General features: G+C 44.5%; 1 protein-coding gene across 3 annotated transcripts in view; it reads left to right on the forward strand.

Moving 5' to 3' along the window:
• The window catches only part of LOC125467184 (guanine nucleotide-binding protein subunit beta-5), an 83,593-nt gene that overhangs the window by 54,324 nt on the left and 10,216 nt on the right, over nt 1-19,053 (forward strand). For all 3 annotated transcript variants that reach the window (XM_048562667.2, XM_059639333.1, XM_048562668.2), the window contains 4 exons: nt 2,761-2,852; nt 3,133-3,181; nt 11,285-11,381; nt 14,258-14,424. In XM_048562667.2, the coding sequence (XP_048418624.1) occupies nt 2,761-2,852; nt 3,133-3,181; nt 11,285-11,381; nt 14,258-14,424 (405 nt within the window). The remainder of the gene's footprint in view (nt 1-2,760; nt 2,853-3,132; nt 3,182-11,284; nt 11,382-14,257; nt 14,425-19,053) is intronic.

Below are 19,053 nucleotides of genomic sequence, written 5' to 3' on the forward strand. Positions count from 1 at the left end.
GTCCCTCCCAAGGATGGTTGAATTATTATTTGAGGCCCCTTTTCCTGGGACAATACGATAGAATCCTGAATCCTTTCACGGTAGCCACTTAAGTACTGATCCAAGACAGCTACACATTGCTTCCATGTAAAGAACAATGAGAGATCATTAAATGGCCACTTTAAATCCTCGCTAGACCCAAGGTCATGCAGGTTGCCTGACATCATCCCAGTTCCCTTAATGTGGGAGAAATGTCATGGGTGAGTGGGAAGGCCGTGTGGTTAATTTTATGACTTTCACAGCCCAGCTCTGCTCCTCCCACCAGACAAATACACCAGAAGGGGGCCCATAAAATCCACTCCAGTGATTCCAGCTATCCCACTTGAATGAGTTTACATGATGCTGTGGGCAAAATGACATCGCTGTTTCACTTCATCTGTTCTACATCTATTTTCAGTTTCTCTCAATTTAGTTTGTCCGTAATAGGAACCTCAGTGAAAGATTTTCCACCCTGACCTTCCATCTGTAATTAACTTTAAATTAGATTTTAGGGAGATAATTGGTTCCATTTACAGACCTGAGTCTGCGAGACTGAGCATGTCTGGCGTGGTGTGGCGCAGTGATCACTATGAAATGCAGATCATGCATTGAAATCTCATTTTAAAAAATTTGATCATCCTTCCCTTTCTTCTCACCGAGAATCTGCACAAACAGATCACTTTGTGAAAACCTGTTGTTGTTCTTTAATTTATTGGCCAGTTGATGCCTTGTCATAGCTATCATTGCTTCTACAGAAAGAACTGTCTTGCAATCAGGAGCCAACTAGCTACCACAAAAATTCTCAGGATTCTTTGGGACCCTCCCAGGAAAAGGGGCCACCAAAAATAATGCAACCATCCATAGGAGAGGCTACAGGGAGACTATCTGAATTTCCCAAATGACAAATCTGTCTCTATTTGTGAGAATTTGTAGCATAAAAAACCTTTCAACATCAACAACTATAATCTGCACACGTTAACTGTCTTCTTGAAATTGTCTTATCTAAAAGCCCTAAGAATTCTCAGGCAAATTTCCCTTCTTCTATCAAAGTTTTCAATATTTAAAATTCCAGCTCTTCTTAATTGTTGTTCTCTTTAAAATGATCAGATTTTCCCCACCCCCAATCAATTTAATTCAGGTACTTTCCATTTCTTTATTACTGGTGTATCTGGAAAATTACTGATCAGTATATATGTGTTGGTTCAAGGCTATGCACTGGTTTATTATTGGAGTGATCTCAACCTTGGACAAGAATTTCTGCAGGAAGGGAATTAAAGTGAAAAGTGGACCATTTCCTTCCCTTCCAATTCTGTTTTGAGCTTGAGGATGATTGTTCATTCAAGAAAAGGAAAGTCAGGGACAGAGATTTAGGATTGGTGCTGGAAGTGCAATGTGAGGGTTGGAATGATTTGTTGTGTGCAAAACATTCTCTGGAAAGTGGATTATATTGCTGCTCTTGGCTACTGAATCCACTTCAGTCAGCTCATTTAAAATCAAATGTGACTTCTGGCCAGAAGAGGAATATATTGAGAGGGAAATATGATTTGAGTGTCTAGCTGTGAATGTTCCCATAGGCCAGTGTGGTTAAATGATCATCTCCTGTAACAATGAAAGATTTTAAGGTGGACATGCGGCTGAAGATGCACTGTAGCATTATAAAGAAGAGGCTACTCCTTCTCATTGCGCATTCTTTTTGTCTAAGAACGTGTCCTCTTTCTGCCACTTCTGCATGTGTGGAGAACACGTATCAAAAACAGTCCCTTGCAAAGGATACCTTGTCCCCAGATTGGGGGTCTCAGGACCCCCTCTCCGCCCTGTTGTCGTTTGTGCCTAACCTCATAATGGCAGCACAGTGGAAATCTAACTGCTGAACAAGCTCATAATCCTCTGAATTAATGCAGAAAATCCAATACTATGGATTTGAGCACTCTTGCCTGGAAGTAAAAGATGTTCCAGCATTCAAGTATTGAGTTTTTTTTTAACCACGCTTCCAGAGAAGGCCTAACAGCACATTCAACATGGCATTCAACTTATTTCAGCTGTTTCGTCGAAGGGTCAAGATTGAAGCCTAAAGGTGGTTAAAATCACAGTCTGGTTGGGTACAGTAGGCCCAATTTTGACTTTGTAATTGGATAAAATACTGCACACAGCATTTTCACGCATTAACATGAGCGGTCAATGAGAAAAGGTATTAAGAGCACCTTATTTTTACTTGTGCCCCCATCTATGAGCTCAGTGGCCTGGTTAGTCACGTAGAATCCTACATAATGAGGTGCATGCACAAAGATGGCGATGGTCATGATCATTTCTCCCCAGCATAAAAAGCTTCCCAGTACAAACTGGTGATTTCAACAGGTAGGCGAGAAATGAACTATTACCATTAAAATGGGGAATACCTGGGAGTTACCGGATATTCAAACAACTCTCCGTTTGTAACATTGCATATAACATTCCTTTCTGATTATTTCACCCATTCTAACACAAAGAAATTTCATGGTCAAATAATTCAAACAACACAATTTAATCATTTTTGAGTATCTAATAGATGATTTTAAGTACAATTCCAATGAGTGACTTTGAGTCAGCAGGAGTAGATTGTACGTGAACATTCGCATGTTTCTGTTCTGAAATTCTGCTTTAATTTCTGCCTGAATTTGACGTAGTTAATGGTCATTAAAGTCAACTAAATACTTTTCAGTTAAATGCAATCTCTTGTCTATTTATGCTCTTATTTACTTGCAGGGCTGTGATAAGAAAGCAATGATTTGGGACATGCGCTCTGGTCAGTGTATCCAGTCCTTTGAGACGCACGAGTCTGATATAAACAGTGTTAGGTTAGTGTATTTATTCCATAAAATTCTTGAAGCTGCATGAGACATTTATGAACTAACTTCCTCATTTTGTTTAACAAACTGAATGACTTGTGATTGCCACAAGTACACCACAGTCAGACTTGAGAATCAATGTGTAAGGCAGTATTGTTTGTGCACGGCTTATGGTAATCCATCTAACATTGAAACTGTGGTCACACAGCTAGAATGTGTAACTTTCTGGATTACAATAATACACTGGTTTGTTGCAAACATGATACTAAAGCCCATTTTCTCATAACAGATACTTCCCCAGTGGTGATGCTTTTGCTTCTGGTTCAGATGATGCCACGGTAAGTCAACTTTAATCATAAGTTGCCTTATTGTTTCCTCCATATTTTATATAGATGAGTTTTATTTTGTCAAAAAGGAGCCCTGACAAACATGATACAATCATTAAACTTGCTCAGTTATTTCATCCTGATAAATGAATAACTTTTAGAATGATAATGCTAATGTAGCACTTTTTTGTCACCATTGGATGACAGCAAAAAAAATACTTCAAACTTTCTGTTCTTGAGCAATCTTCCATTTCAGTGAATTTAAGTCAATCTTTTTTGAGACAGCTGTTGGTTATAAAAAAGAAAGTCAACTCGAGTTTTGTGGTTTCCTGGGAGAAACAGTTATTCCCAAGCATGGTGTTCTGTGTTGCTTTGTGGTAACACTCTCTCTTCTGAGTAAGGAAGCTGTCCCACTCGAGACACTCGACAACTGATGTTTTCCACTGCAGTACTCAGGGAGTGCTGCATTGTTGAAGGGGCTGCCTTTCAGATAAGATGTTCAACTAATCTGTCATCTCAGGTGGATCCGCAATTTCTAAGAAAGGGAGAATTAAACTGGCCAATATCTGCTCCTCAGTCAACATCACTAACATTGTCTGTAGGAGCTTGCTGTGCACAGGATAGCTGCCACATTTTCAACAGTAACTGGGCTTCAAGAATACTTGCCTGGATGAGTGCAGCTGCAACTTTTCAAGAAGCTGGACTATTTGACTGGCATCCTTTACGGCCGTGACACCTTTGAAATGCTGCTGTGCTTCTGGACATTGCCCCTCACCTGCAACATCATGGCGCAGCAGTCAGAAGGCCATGCTGCCCTGGGCATGGGCGGCACTCCCGCACACATCCACACAATCCCCTTCTCTCACCCTAATCGCCGTTTAACCACCAGGCCACTCCTTCGCCAATCCCAACCTACACCCTGTCTGAACACCTTCCACATCAGTGGCACCTTGCCTCTAATACAGGCAATAATCGCACAAACTCAAACACAGATGTGAGCTTTTATTTACAGAATGGCAAGGGGAAAAGGAATGAAGCAACGGGGGCGTTGCCCTCACAATGCTTAAGGTTTGGGCATCATGACTGAAATATTTAACAGCCAACGATTCTATGCTGCATTCAGTTCTCTTCAGTGTGGTTCTGATTGACATATAGCACCTAACGCGGCTGATCTGTATAAAGGACAGTGCCAGGTTTCTTCACTCCAATGTCCTGACCTCCTCCTTGGAACAATGGTGTTGCTCTCTAGTTCCTCATCATCCAGCTCATCACCTTGTTTCTTACTTTAGTTGTGCGGAGTGCACCATACCAGGATGAGACAGCCCGCTCTGTCTGGGCTATAGTGGAGGGCCCCTCACAACCTGCCCAAGCAGCAGAACCACATCTGGAAGAGCTCCATACTCTGCTCCATCAATACCTGTTTGACACCAGTGCAGCATTAAAAGCTAAGCTCAGCATTGTGAGCTGTGTTCATGATGGCTATTCCTCGTCCCTCAGAAAGTGGCCTTTTAAGACCCTCACAAACACCAGATAAATGAGAGAGCTCCAGGATGTGAGAGTCATGGCAGCTTCCAGGCTCGTAGGCTCACAGCTCCAGGAAGGGTAACAGTGAGCACAGGTCACCTGGACACTAATGGAATGGAACCTGCTGATGAATGCTGTAGTGATACAGCCCTGTCAGTGCCAAGCGTGTACAGTCGATGGCACCTTGCACCAGCTCTGGCCCTAAATCCTCCAGCCCAGGCAGCAGCACTGACCACATCATGGGAGCACAAAATGACCTGGTGTAGTGTTGCCCAGATGGCATTGGTCACTGTTTCGATGTACTTGTGGGAGTACGACTGAGAGATCCCGCACCGGGCACTCCCTGGAAGGTGCCAGTTATAAAGGGGCTCAAGGCAGCGGTCACTTTCCCAGCCCCCAGGAGAGGGTGACCTCCCACTCCTACAGCCCTCAGCTCCCGTTCCAGCCTCCAGCACAGGTCAGTCCCCGTGATCCAGGATATATGGAGCCTGCATTGACACTGCTGTCTTGCTCATCCCCAGGATATGGAGTGGGAACTGGAAAGCTCTGGGCCATCCCCTGTGCAGTATCCCCATGATCCTGAAGGGACCCGCGGCTGTGACCCCCCCTCTGAGCCGGGTGGGGTGCGGGAAGCCCCTGCTGCTGCTCCTGGGCTTCCCATTGGCCCTGGTCCCTCATATCCGGAGAAGGCAGCCTCCAGAGCAACCAGCATCCCAGCAGCAGTGGCAGGGCCCAGCATTCCCAGTGGGAAGGACTTAACATTGAGAACATAAGGAGTGAAAGAGGTTCTCAAGGTCTCAGAGCAGTCATTGCTGGCAAATGGTGCAGGTGAGAGTTGACCATGCAGTGAAGCATGCTGGGTGTGGAAAATGCGGGAACCTGTTTGCACTGACATCAGGATTCTGCCTCCACATGTACTGGCTGAGTGGTGACCACATGGCAGTGAGAACAGTAACACTCTTCCACCCCCTACTCCCACATCAAACCCTGAACCAGCATTCAGTACAGAAACCTGACCCACCTACATGACAGAGGACTCTCACTTGAGTGGCTCACGCAGGACCCATGGAAGTTGAACAAATTGTGGTTTCCCTTCAGACAGCACTGGCTTTTTTTCTGAAAAAATGGTCCCGACACGAAATGTCAATTTTCCTGCTCCTCTGATGTTGCCTGGCCTGCAGTGTTCCTCCAGCTTCACACTGTGTTATCACTGGCTTTTTGAACCATCATGGCTGCTCACTTCAATGTTATCGAGATGCTCAGATTCAATGTGCAAGCACCAAAGGTGTGTATCAAACTGCTTTTGAACAACAGCTGATCCCTTAAACCGCCTCAATCTGCATGCATAGCAATTGAGCAATTGAAATGTCGCTGGGTTTTGTAAATGTTTGCTTTGTGTTTTTGATGCAAACAGTGTCCATTAAACTGATACTCCGTCCCTCCCTACAACTCCCAGCCCGTTGCCCCCGCCCTCTCAGTCCCCAAGGTATTGACCAGCCAATTTCCAGTTCTGTCTGTAGACGAGGGAAAGTCATGGTGGGACACAGATCATGGTGAACGCCATCAGCACCAGGCTGTACTTGATCACCAAGTATCCCTCTACCACAGCCTGCATGCCCTCTTTGCCTTGCAATATCCCATCATATTTCCAGTCATTCCCACCACGTGGAGGCCGAGCACATTGAACTTTGTCCATTACTGAACCCTGGACATTAACCTGAATGGCACCCACCCTGCTCCTCTCCTCTGCCCCTGTGGGGCCTCTGTGGTGGTCACTGCCAATGAATCCCCCCACTACTGTGTCCAACCATGTATTCAATGCTGAACCACATCTCCCCCACCACCACCTTCACTTTGAATTTGCCTCTCTCATTGCTCTTACCCTCCCCTCCACAAATGCTCCTGCTTCTCCACCACTGCACCCCCCCAAGCCTTGACTCCTCCAACTTCCCCATATCATTGATGCCCCTGCTGCCCCCCAACAGGCTCCCATCGTGAAACCTGCTGTAAGTTTGGGTTCAGCGTAGGCTTTTGACTGCTGTGGAGCAGCAGCTCCTAGACAGGACTGGGCAGAGTTCAGCCCACTGCGTTCACAGCTGTTCAACTGCCATTCTGCTGGCTGCATGTACCGGCTCTACAGGACTGTCCGCTGAACAATCGCTGGAATGTAATGGGGCAGATCCCCAAATGTGAGTATTCCAAGTGGAGGATAGATCATGACAAAGTCCCTGGAGCATGTGTGTTTGTGCTCCTGATTGAATGAAACGGCATCCATCCTCCCCTGGCCAGAAACAGTGCCCACCTTCCCTTTTAACTCGATGGAGGACTGTTGCCCACCCAGTTTCCAACATGTCTGTTTGGTTAAATGAATGTGCCTTGTGCTTGCCGCACTGGCGACTGGCAAGTGGTACAGATGTCACATAACGTTCTCAGCATGGGCCAGTCACCAAAACCTTTTGTCAGATCAACATTGGTGAACATAACAAGCAGCCTGTCTATGCATAAAACGGCAGGAGTGAACTCGGGCAGATATGCCAGTGTCTTTACACGTATGGCACTGCATGACAAGGCAGGGCATGGATGGTGTGAGCTTGCAGCTGAGCGTAAAATGAGTGCACACCTCGAGAGTGAGTGAAGAGCCCTGAGATGTAACCAGACCTATTCTGTGAGCTAAGAACTTGTCCCTGGGTGTAGTGTCTCTACTGCAGTCTCTCAATGCTATTTCCCCAGCAGCAGCAAGGTCCAGCACTCCCAGTGGAAAGGGTTTAATGTTGAGGACATGAGCAGTAAAAGGGGTTGTTAGGTCTCAGAGCAGTCATTGGTGGCACATTAGCAGTGCACCCCACAATGCAAGCCTTGCCACGTGCGCAGCCGTCCAGTGAATCGGACAGATGCCATCATGACCGTGTTGGCAGATGTAAGACGCCAATGTCATAGATGAAGGCTTGGTGAAGCTGGGCCTTGTGGATCATGCCCGGAGATGTTGTTGCCCAGTGTCCAATGTGGAGCTCAGTTGGAGCAGGCGGTGACCTGAATCCATTAGCTACCCGCTCTAGTTTCCTTGTTAAGTCTTTCGAACATCCAGTTTGCTTGAAAAGACAGGAGGCTAGTTAGGAATAAAACAAGTGTGGAATTAGCAAGGTGTTTAATAAGGGTTAACCCTGTCAGTTGGCATCTGACTGCTGCCTGACACCCACACCTGCTTGTGAAAAGGTGGAGTGAGCTGGACTCAACGTTGAGATGAGCCTTGTTGTACTTGTCATCTGACTCTGTCCCATATCTTGTTGTAATTCATGTCACTCAGGGCCCTGTATGATTCCCCCTGGGGGTATTTGATTTGTTAGAATCATAGAATCCCTACAGCACAGAAAGAGGCCCATCGAGTCTTCACTGACCCTCCAAAGAGCATCCCAACTAGAACCAGCCCCCACCCCATTCCCATAACGCTGCATGAGGTTTTTAACCTGGCTAATCTGCACATCCCTCAACACTACAGGGCAATTTAGCACAAGGAGCATGTGCAAGCTGCACACAGACAGTGGAATTGAACCTGCGTCCCTGGCACTGTGAAACAGCAGTGCCATCCACTCAGCCACTATTGCTTCCAATTTGTTCAACCAATTGCTGGGATGTATGACCTAACACACCGTCACATCAAAACTGAAACACCAACACACAGTAGCTAAGTTCTTCTGTGGGTAAGATGTCCCTTTGAACTGACGGCAGCACCCTGCTAATGGAAAATACCCTCTACTCATGCTAAAAGAGTGATTCATCGGATCTGGACTATTGTGCATTGCTCTTCAACTTTGAGCTGAAAGTTTACAGAACTACGTGGGGTTATTTTAACATTTAATGTCAGTTCAGAAATTCCCTATCATTTCATGGATTAGTCCCCATTATGGACATCAGAAGCCAGAGAATTGATTGAAGCCTTTAATTTGTTGAAGGAAAGCAATGATATCTTTTCTTATTTTGCTTCCATTTTAATTTTGATAACTCTGACTGGATATGTACGGGATAGAGATATGTCCAAATACAAACAAGGAAATTGGAGCAGAGGAGGAACAAAACTAAATTTTAGAAATACCAATATACCCAACGTCACATCCTGACATTTGAGAATACAGGAACACTACCTATGTGTGATTGCAATGAATTTACATGAGAAAAGAAAGACTTACATTTATCTAGCACTTTGCAGCAAACATGTCAAACTGTTTTAGGGCCAAGGAAGCACTTTTTGATGTGGAGTCAGTGTGCTGTAAACCTTCAGAGTTTTTTAATCAACAAGATTTACCTTTCTCTCTCAAGCTGGAAGCTATCAGCTCTCGATCTTGGAAACATATGTGGAAAATTAGCCAACTTATTTTTGGTTCAGATGTAATCAAACACTCAGGAGCTTTGAGGATTATTTGTTCCATCAGTGATTGATATAAACAAAGATATCCCCTCTATGAATGGTGGGTGGGCCGGAAGTCACTCCGTGTCTGTGAATCTTTGCCAACGACAGCAGCATACAGTCATGTGAAGCATTTAGTGTGGTGTTCCAAGGGGTTTTAGATAGGGCGGGGAGTGTGGGGGAGGTGGGGAGAGAGAAAAAGATGAGACGAGTAAGGAACAGGTGCAAGGCCATGCTGGGAGAGCTTTAGAGGTAGTTGAATATGCAGTTGAGAAAATGTTTTGTTTGTTTTGTTTATGAGAGAGCTTTTGAAGAGGAAGAGAGAAATGGGAAGGAGGAGAAATGCTGTAGGGAGGAACCAGCAGAGTGTGCGGCAATGGAAGCTGAGGTTTCTGCTACAAATGAGGGAACAAAGAGATGGGGATTCCACAAAGGATTAGAGTCTAAGGTTGGGTGGCCACTGGAGGTAAACTAAGCCTGATGGTGGATGTATAGTTAAAATGGGGTGAGGCGGCTTATGGTTTAAAGTTGAGGTCGCGGTTCTCAATTTTAGTGTGTTCGGGACAGCATAGAGAAATACGGGCAATTGAAAGCACTCTATAACCAGTTGAAGTGGACATGGGTGGGCAGAGCAGAGAAGAGAGGGATATAAGGAGATCAGAACTGGATTACTCTGTTTCACCCATCAAGGTGAAACTGCCACTCCACATGATCATGGCTCATTTGTGGCCTAAATCCATACATTCACTTTTGGCTCATATCCTTTGACACCTTTGACTAACCAAAATCCATCAATCACAATTTTAAAATTCAGAATTGATGTTGCATCTCTTACTATTTGAAGAAGAGCGTTCCAAACTCCAACTAACTCGTTTGTATTGAAGTGTTATTTTTATTCGTTCATGGGATGTGGACGTGCCCTTGAGATGCTGATGGCAATGGTGAGCTGCCTTCTTCAACTGCTGCAGTCTATGTGCTATACGTGGACCCACAGCTTCTTGATTTCAGTCCCAAAATACCTTTTTGTTAACTATGTCCTTAGTGCTAAACTCACCAACTGGTGAAAGTGGGTTCTCCCAATCTCCTTGAAATATCCCCAAACAACACAACAAGATGCCTCTTGAATTTCTAAATTCCAGGAAATACAATTCCAGTTTATTTAATTAAGGGTCTCCAATCTGTGGGTCACGACCCCCCAGTGAGGTCACAGGGTCACAGATTCCACCCTCGGACAACTGTCTGTGTGGAGTTTGCACGTTTTCCCCATGCCTGCGTGGGTTTCCTTTGGGTGCTCCGTTTTCTTCCCACAGTCCCAAGATGTGCCGGTTAGGTGGATTGGCCGTGCTAAATTGCCCATAGTGTCCAGGGATGTGCAAGCTAGGTGGGTTAAGCCATGCAGGATTACAGGGGTAGGATAGAGAGAGGGTCTGGTTGGGATGTTCTTCAGAAGGTTGGTGGAGGCTCGATGGGCTGAATGGTCTGCTTCCAGTATCATATATTTTAATTGGGGTTGTGAGCATCCCCTCCTCCATGGCAGCCATAGTGGCTGAGGAGCAGAGATCTTTCCAGGGCTAAAGTGTATGATGACGCATTGCCACAATTTTGACAATCCATTTAAGGTCTCAATATCTCTAGTGGTGATTATCCAGTCCAATGCATAGAGCTTACTGTACCGCATATACTTGTGTCATTACAAAATTGGACATGTGACTTTCAAACTCATCGTCCAAGTTAATGAATACAGTGACTTGTTGAGGCCCCATCACACAAGCTTGTGGGATATCACCAGTCACATCCTGCCAATTAGAGTATTTGCGTATTATCTGTACCATCTTGTCACCTTCCGCTTAGCCAATCTTCATATTTCCACCCAGTTAGATATGAGAATTTACCAGTTGCCTGCTGAAGGGCCATAGAAATAATATACATAGTCATACCCAGTACTTTAACCACCCCTTTAAAACCATCACCAAGCATCTACCCTTTATAAACATATGCAACCTTCAAAACTAAACTAAAGGATCTGTCTTTTGAGAGTTGGATTGTTTTGAACTCAAACTGGAATATCTTTTAAAGTGCCCCATTCTGCCTTGACCAACTTTAAACCATCAGCATCTCTACAGTTTTGAAAGGTGGATCTGAAATTACAATAATTTGAGGTTTCCATAAGACTCTTGCCTGTTTTACAGTGTCGTCTGTATGATCTCCGTGCTGACAGAGAAGTAGCTGTCTATTCAAAGGACAGTATCATCTTTGGGGCCTCCAGTGTGGACTTTTCACTCAGTGGTGCGTATAATTTTAATGGCTTAAGTGGCCAATCTAAAAATTCAGAACAACGTTCAAAGGCAGAAAAAAACATTGTGAATCTAAACTTGTATTTCACTCCTTTGTGTTGTCCATTTTTTAAAAAAATTACGCACAGCTGAGCGGCCTTCCCACTCCAAAATCACTGTTCTTCTTTGCTTTTTTTTCTAAACTAGTAATCACCACCAGTAGAACACCCATGTAACCAACTGAATTTTTGCAAACAAAGCCTATTACAAGCAGAACAACCCACCAAAGGTGAGGCGAGGGTGCAGAAAGTGGGATGTGACTATATCAAGATAGAATTGGACGGGGAAATGAAGCACTGTATTCCCTGTGGTGACCGTCTCTCTCTAAAGGCATTGAGAGCATTGATGGACACAATGTGCTCCCTGCCTTTAATCTATGCCAGTACAACAGTGAGTACTACAACCTCCCAATGACAAAGTGATATGTCAGAACATTGTCTCATTGAATACACAAATGGAGATGTGCAAACAATTGCATTGATGGTTAAAGAGAAAATTAATGTAACAGTTAGGAAGGATATTAGCTCCGGCAATGTCTGTTTACGTACGGTGGGTTTTATATATAGACCCTCAAACTGTGGGGCTGATATTGGGAATGTCATTAAGCAGTAAGTTAGAGATGCTGTTATGGATGATTTTAATCTGCATATAGATTGGGCAAATCATATTAGTAACAGTACCATAGAGGAGGAATACCTGGAGTGTGTATGGGAATGTTTTCTAGATTAATACGTTGAGGAACCAACTAGAGAACAAGCCATCCTCAACTGGGTCGTATATAATGAGAAAGGAATAATTGGTGTTGGCATGAGATTTGTGCTCATGATTGAAATGCAGGGAAGGAAATGAGAAGCCGGCCTCCCAGTTACATTGCCCACTCTGATGAAATTGTTGATGCTGTCTTGCAGTGGTGGCCTACAGTCCCAGGGTTGACAGAGATGGCACACAGAGGTAGTGCCATCTCCCTCCAGTTTATGCATTTGATATTTATGCCAACCTTAATAGAACCCACATCCAACAGCATCTGCCTCTTGCATTAAATCTCTTTGAGTAGGAGCTGGAGGTTGGCATCGATATATTTTTATGTTCTTCAAGATTATGCCCTGTCATGGTGCCATCTGAGTATACATTGATGCTCATTAATCTGTACAATTTTAATAAGACTGTTGCCGTCACATGCAGTGAAAGAATCATGTACTGATCCTCTCGTACTTGCTTGTTCTATGGTATGCTGCTCAGCTGCCTTTTTCAAAGATACATGGTAGCTCCCACTAGGCCCGCTATTTTATTTCTCTCAGGTTTAGTACTAGTGACTGCCTGAGTGAGAGGTAGAAACTTGCAGACCACTTGATTGCACAAGATTGTGTAAAGATGCAATAGTAGCATAACTTACTTTGAGGAACTAAAAGATCAAACTGTTCACAGAAAATAACCAGCAGGGGATTCATGATTATAGTTTAATTAATTAACTTACAGTGTAAGAACATCTATTGCATTCAACTCATACAACATACAGAACACAGACTACATGGAAAAATTTTAAAACTGTAAAACAAATGTCCATCCCTCCACTCCCAATAATAACATAATAAAGCAGTAATAAAGCTATCAAATATAACTATTGAAGGGCCTCATAAAATATGTTTGAAAACTAATCCGATTCAAAATATTGTTGGTCACTCTCAGGAATTTTAATGTTATGGGGAGTTTCCAAGCAAAATATTTTTTGTTCAGTATAACTGTGGCTCAGAACAAAAACATGTTGATGACAGCAGTGAAAAGGAAATGTAATTTATTCAAAGAGATGAGGCTCTGACTGAATTGTTCAATAAAGTTGGAGAGAAAATGCAAGAGGGATGTTTAACCAATCCATTTTTGTCCAGAAGTGACAGACTTGAATAATATACATAAATGGTTCTTTCTAAAACAGTGGTCGCTGAACATTGAATAGTTGCACCTCAAGAGGTTCTGTACGTGTTTAGCATTGGGGACACATGATGCCCCTGGCACCATGCTATTTGCATGGCACCAGTGCCCTCCTGATGAACTCCCCTTTGCTTTGTAGCAAAAACTGTAAAGGTGGGAAGGATTGCAGAACGAGAGCTGAGAAACTTAAGTGTTGTGGTAATGATAAAGCTCCAAGCTTTTAGATCAATGTTTGGGGAGGAGGTCTTCAAAATTAAAAATAAACACCAACACTAATCATTTTTGGACTTGCCCCATCTGTAGAATTTGCAGCATGAGCCCTTGTACCAAACCTGTCAGGACATTGCCCCAGAGCTAATGAGAACTGCAGATGCTGGAGAATCCAAGATAACAAAGTGTGAAGCTGGATGAACACAGCAGGCCAAGCAGCATCTCACGAGCACAAAAGCTGACGTTTCGGGCCCCAGTGGGGCACAGGATGACATAACTTGGGAGGGCCAGAGGTCACGAGAGTTATTCCTCCCCCGTTTGCTACATTGTTAAAAATGGTTCATTTTCTCCTTCTTGAATGAGGAACCTAGAGAGCCTTCCTGGAGAGGCCCAGAAAATCCAGGAGCAGTGCAATGGCTCAGGACAGACTTTGCAACCATTGTTCCTCCTCGCTGAATGTGGGGAGTGGTGGTTTGCCAGGCGCAGTGAAAAAATAATCTATCCCTGAGCCAGCTATTTGCAATGTTTCACCTTCCCTCAGGTTGATAGAGAGTCTCGTGACAGAATGCTGAGACACCTCTTGCCATTCTGTTCTATCGGTATGGAATGAGATCCAGGGTTCAGAATCGTGAGGGACCGAGGTTGTAAAGATAAAAATGATGACTGAAGCCATATGCTTGCACTATTTTCCAGGTCGCCTCTTGTTCGCAGGTTACAACGATTATACCATCAATGTGTGGGATGTATTGAAAGGAACACGAGTGTCAATCCTGTTTGGACATGAGAACCGGGTCAGCACTTTGCGGGTTTCCCCTGATGGCACTGCTTTCTGCTCAGGATCGTGGGATCATACACTTAGGGTTGGTGTTTGTTTTTTAAAAAAAAATACTAAAAGTATATTTATGATATAATGTCAACTTATTCTATACAATATCTTTTAAATGGTAGAACAGGTTTGACGAGCTGAGTGGCCCAGTCTTGGCTGTGTGTTTTTAATAATCACTGTATTTTTTTCACTAAACTTCAGGACTAATGATATTATGTAAGTACATTTTGCAACTTTGCACTTGAGCAAGAGATCCAAAGTCTACTCCTCCTGTCTCACGTTTCTCATTTATATTAAAACAGCCCCTCCGAGGACAACCCACACTATATAATGAGGAAGTGCCCAATGCTTCCCAAAGCACTGATTACCATCAGGAGGTGGTACTCCTAATACCCCTGACAACAAGTAGAAGTCACTGCTGATAACCACTATTTCTCATCAACCCAGCTATTAGATTCTGCAAATTGAATATCTGAGTGCTTAATATCAACCATAGTTGCAAACTGCACACTGCAAATTTGTACAGCTCTTTGCCGAACCCTGACAGAAGCTCCTGTGATCAAACTGATCAATTTTGAGATAAATATAGCAGTACAGGCCACACATGCATGTGCTACAAGCTTGGGTTCATGACTTTGAAGGTATATGATTTTTGCTCGCACACATGTTCCAATGTTGCCAGCTGTGGCAGGTTGTAATCTCAACCACCCATGGTTAGGAAAGACCCCTCAGCAGTTTGATTAGACTACCAACTTGTAATCATTTTCAAGCTTATATTACCTGTGTCAATTTGGATCTAAGCCAGTCAAGAGACAGAAAAGCAGGACATTTTTTTTGTTGATAGAGTTTAACAATTTGGTCTTAAAGTTCTCAGAGTTCCTTTCATGTACCAGTACCACCTTCTCCCCATTATGTTTCATTTTTCCCCCTCACTTTCTCCCCTTTAGATCTACTCAATTAACACCAATCACCTGGTTAACTGCTTGCTACATTGGTAATTACCCCATGTTGGCAGCTCTGATTGTATAACACAGAATCTGGAAGACCAAAAGATATTGGACCAGAATTAGACCATTCACCCCATTGAGTCTGCACTGCCATTCAGTGAGATTGTGCACAAAAACAGAAATTGCTGGGAAAACTCAGCAGGTCTGGCAGCATCTGGAAAGAGGAATCAGGTTAATGTCTTGGGTCCGGTGACCCTTCCTCAGAACTGATGGTAGCTAGAAAAATGTGAAGTTTTATGCAGAAGATAGGGGTTAAGGAGTAAATGATAGGTGGGGATAGAGTCCAAGAGACAGAAAAGCAGTTGAACAGACAAAGGAGGGAATAACGATCTGGCTAGGTGGGTGAATAGCTTTTAATGGAGACTGTTAGTGGCTAACAATTGGTTGTGTGTAATAGCAGACTATGTGATAACCTGGTGTGTTGGGGTGGGGACTAGGCCGTAGGCGAGTTCAGATCCTAAAGTTACTAAAATCAGTGTTAAGTCCAGAACGCTACAGGGCCCCAAGCAGAAAATGAGGTCTTTCAGCTTGCGCTGAGCTTCGCTGGAACACTGCAATAAGCCTGAGACAGAGATATTGGCCAGGGAACAGGGTGGTGTGTTAAAGTGGCAGGCAACTGGAAGCTCAGGTCATTTTTTCAGCAGAACGTAGGTGTTCTGCAAAGCAGTCACCCAGTCTCCAGTGTAGAGGAGACCACATTGTGAGCAGCGAAAGCAGTAGACTAGATTGTGTGAAGTGCAGGTAATGGGCTGTTTCACCTGGAAGATATGTTTGGGCCCTTGGATACTGAGGAAGAAGGAGGTAAATGGGCAGGTGTTACACCTTTGGGGAATACATGGGAAGATGCTGTGGGGCTGTGGGTGCGTGTTGGGTGTGAAGGAAGAGTAGACCAGGGCATCCCTGAGGGAATGGCCCCTACGGAAGGCGGACAAGGGAAGGGAAGGGAATATGTGTCTGGTAGTGGCATTGCGCTGGAGGTGGCAGAAATGGTGGCTGACAATTTTCCAGATGTTGATACTGGTAGGATGATAGGTAAGGACAAAGGGAGCCCTATCTCTGTTGTGGGATGGAGCGAGGGGGTGAGGGCCAAAGTGCAGGAAATAGATCAGACCTGGTTAAGGGCCCTATCAACAATAGTGCTGGGGAATCTTCAGTGAGGAAGAAGGTGGACATTTCAGAGCCTCTTTTGTCAAAGTTGACATTGTTGGTGCATATGCAATGGAGACGGAGGAACTGGGAGAATCGAATTAAGTCTTTTACAGGAAGCAGTTCACACTACCTAGTTGAGGAAACCAAAGTGTGGACTCGGCAACTGCTTCGCAGAACACCTATGTTCTGCCCACAGAAATAACCCTGAGCTTTCAGTTGCCTGCCACTTCATCATACCACTGTGTTTGTTGGCCAATATCTCTGTCTCAGGCTTGCCTCAGTGCTGCAGTCAAGTTCAGCATAAGTTGGAACAATGACACCTCATTTTTCACTTGAGGACCCTGTAGTGTTCTGGACCTAAAATCAATTTCAATAACTTCAAAGTCTGAACTCTACTATATCTTAGCCCCCAGTCCCACACACCAGGCCTTGTAATCAGAGATAGTGGGAACTGCCGATGCTGGAGAATCTGAGATAACACAGTGTAGAGTTGGATGAACGCAGTAGGCCAAGCAGCATCAGAGGAGCAGGAAAGCTGACATTTTGAGTCTGGAACCTTCTTCAGAAATGGGAGAGGGGAAGGGGATTCTGAAATAAATAGGGAGAGAGGGGGAGGTGGATAGAAGATGGATAAAGGATAGGTGGAGAGAGACAGACAGGTCAAAGAGGTGTGGATGGAGCCAATAGACGTGAGTGTAGGTGGTGAGTTAGGGAGGGGATAGGTCAGTCCCGGGAGGATGGACTGGTCAAGGAGGTGGGATGAGGCTGGTAGGTAGGAGATGGAGGTGGGTCTTAAGATGGGAGGAGTGGATAGGTGGGAGAAAGGATAGGTTAGGGAGGTGGGGAAGAGCTGGCCTGGTTTTGGGATGCAGGGGAGGGGAGGTTTTGAAGCTTGTGAAGTCCACATTGATACCATTGGGCTGCAGGGATCACAAGCGGAATATGAGGTGCTGTTCCTGCAACCTTTGGGTGGCATTGTTGTGGCACTACAGAAGGCCCAGGATGGACATGTCACCCGAGGAGGGGAGGGGAAGTTGAAATCATTTGTGACTGGGAGGTACAGTCGTTTGTCGCGAACTGAGTGTAGGTGTTCCACAAAGCGATCCCCAAGCCTCCGCTTGGTTTCCCTGATGTAGAGGAGGCCACAACGGGAACAGCGGATGCAGTATACCACATTAGCAGATGTGCAGGTGAACAGAGTGCAGGAGAGAGTGATGCTTCCAGAAAGCAGATAAGGGTGGGGAGGGGAAAAATGTCTTTGGTGGTGGGGTGGGATTGCAGATGGCGGAAGTGTCGGAAGATGATGCGCTGGATCGGGAGGTTGGTGGGATGGTACTTGAGGATGAGGGCGATTCTGTTTTGGTTGTTGTTGTGGGAAGGGAGTGTGAGGGATGAGTGCAGGAAGTGTGAGACACGGTCGAGGGCGTTTTCGACCACTGTTGAGGGGAAGTTGCAGGACAAACAAGGGCATCTGGGATGTTCGGGAGTGGAATGCCTCATCTCAGGAGCAGATGCCTTGCAATCAAGTTATTTTCTGCTATTACACACAACCCATTGTTAACCATTAACAGTCTTCCTTAAAAGCTATTCACCCACCTAGCCAGGTCCTTAGCACCGCACCCCCCCCTCCCCCCCACCAACCCACCTTTGTCAGTCCAACTGTTTTTCTGTCTCTTTGGACTCTATGCCCACCTATCATTTACTCCTTACCCCCTATCTTCTCATAAAAACCCATATTTTTCTAGCTACCATCAGTTCTGAGGAAGGGTCACTGGACTTGAAACCTTAACTCTGATTTCTCTTTCCAGATACTGCCTGACTTGCTTTCCAGCAATTTTGTTTTAGTTTTTGATTTGCAGAATCCACAGTTCTTTCGGCTTTTATTTTGTGAGATCATGGAGTTGATCTTCAATTCTACTTTGCTGCTTTTTCCCTATAGCCCTTGATTCCTTTACTGATTAAAGATCTATCTCTCATAGCCTTGAATATATTTAATGACCCTGTCTCTACTGCTGTCTGTCTTAAAGAATTCGACATTCACATCTGTCGGAGAGAAGAAATTCACTGTGTGTCTCTTGTTGGAAGATTTCCTCTCTGTGCTGGACAAGTGAAATTATAAATCCATTCTGTATAAACAGGTTCATGATTTTGTTAGAATGAGCATGAGAACATAGAACATAGAACATAGAACTTTACAGCACAGTACAAGCCCTTCAGCCCTCGATGTTGTGCCGACCTGTCATACCGATCTCAAGCCCATCTAACCTACACTATTCCATGTACGTCCATATGCTCATCCAATGACGACTCGAATGTACCTAAAGTTGGTGATTCTACAACCATTGCAGGCAAACTGTTCCATTCCCTTACTAGTCTCTGAGTAAAGAAACCATCTCTGACATCTGTCCTATATCTTTCACTCCTCAATTTAAAGCTATGCCCCCTCGTGCTCGATGTCACCATCCAAGGAAAAAGGCTCTCCCTATCCACCCTATCTAACCGTCTGA

The sequence above is a fragment of the Stegostoma tigrinum genome, chromosome 33, assembly GCF_030684315.1.
Source record: "Stegostoma tigrinum isolate sSteTig4 chromosome 33, sSteTig4.hap1, whole genome shotgun sequence".
Classification (NCBI taxonomy): Eukaryota; Metazoa; Chordata; class Chondrichthyes; order Orectolobiformes; family Stegostomatidae; genus Stegostoma; species Stegostoma tigrinum.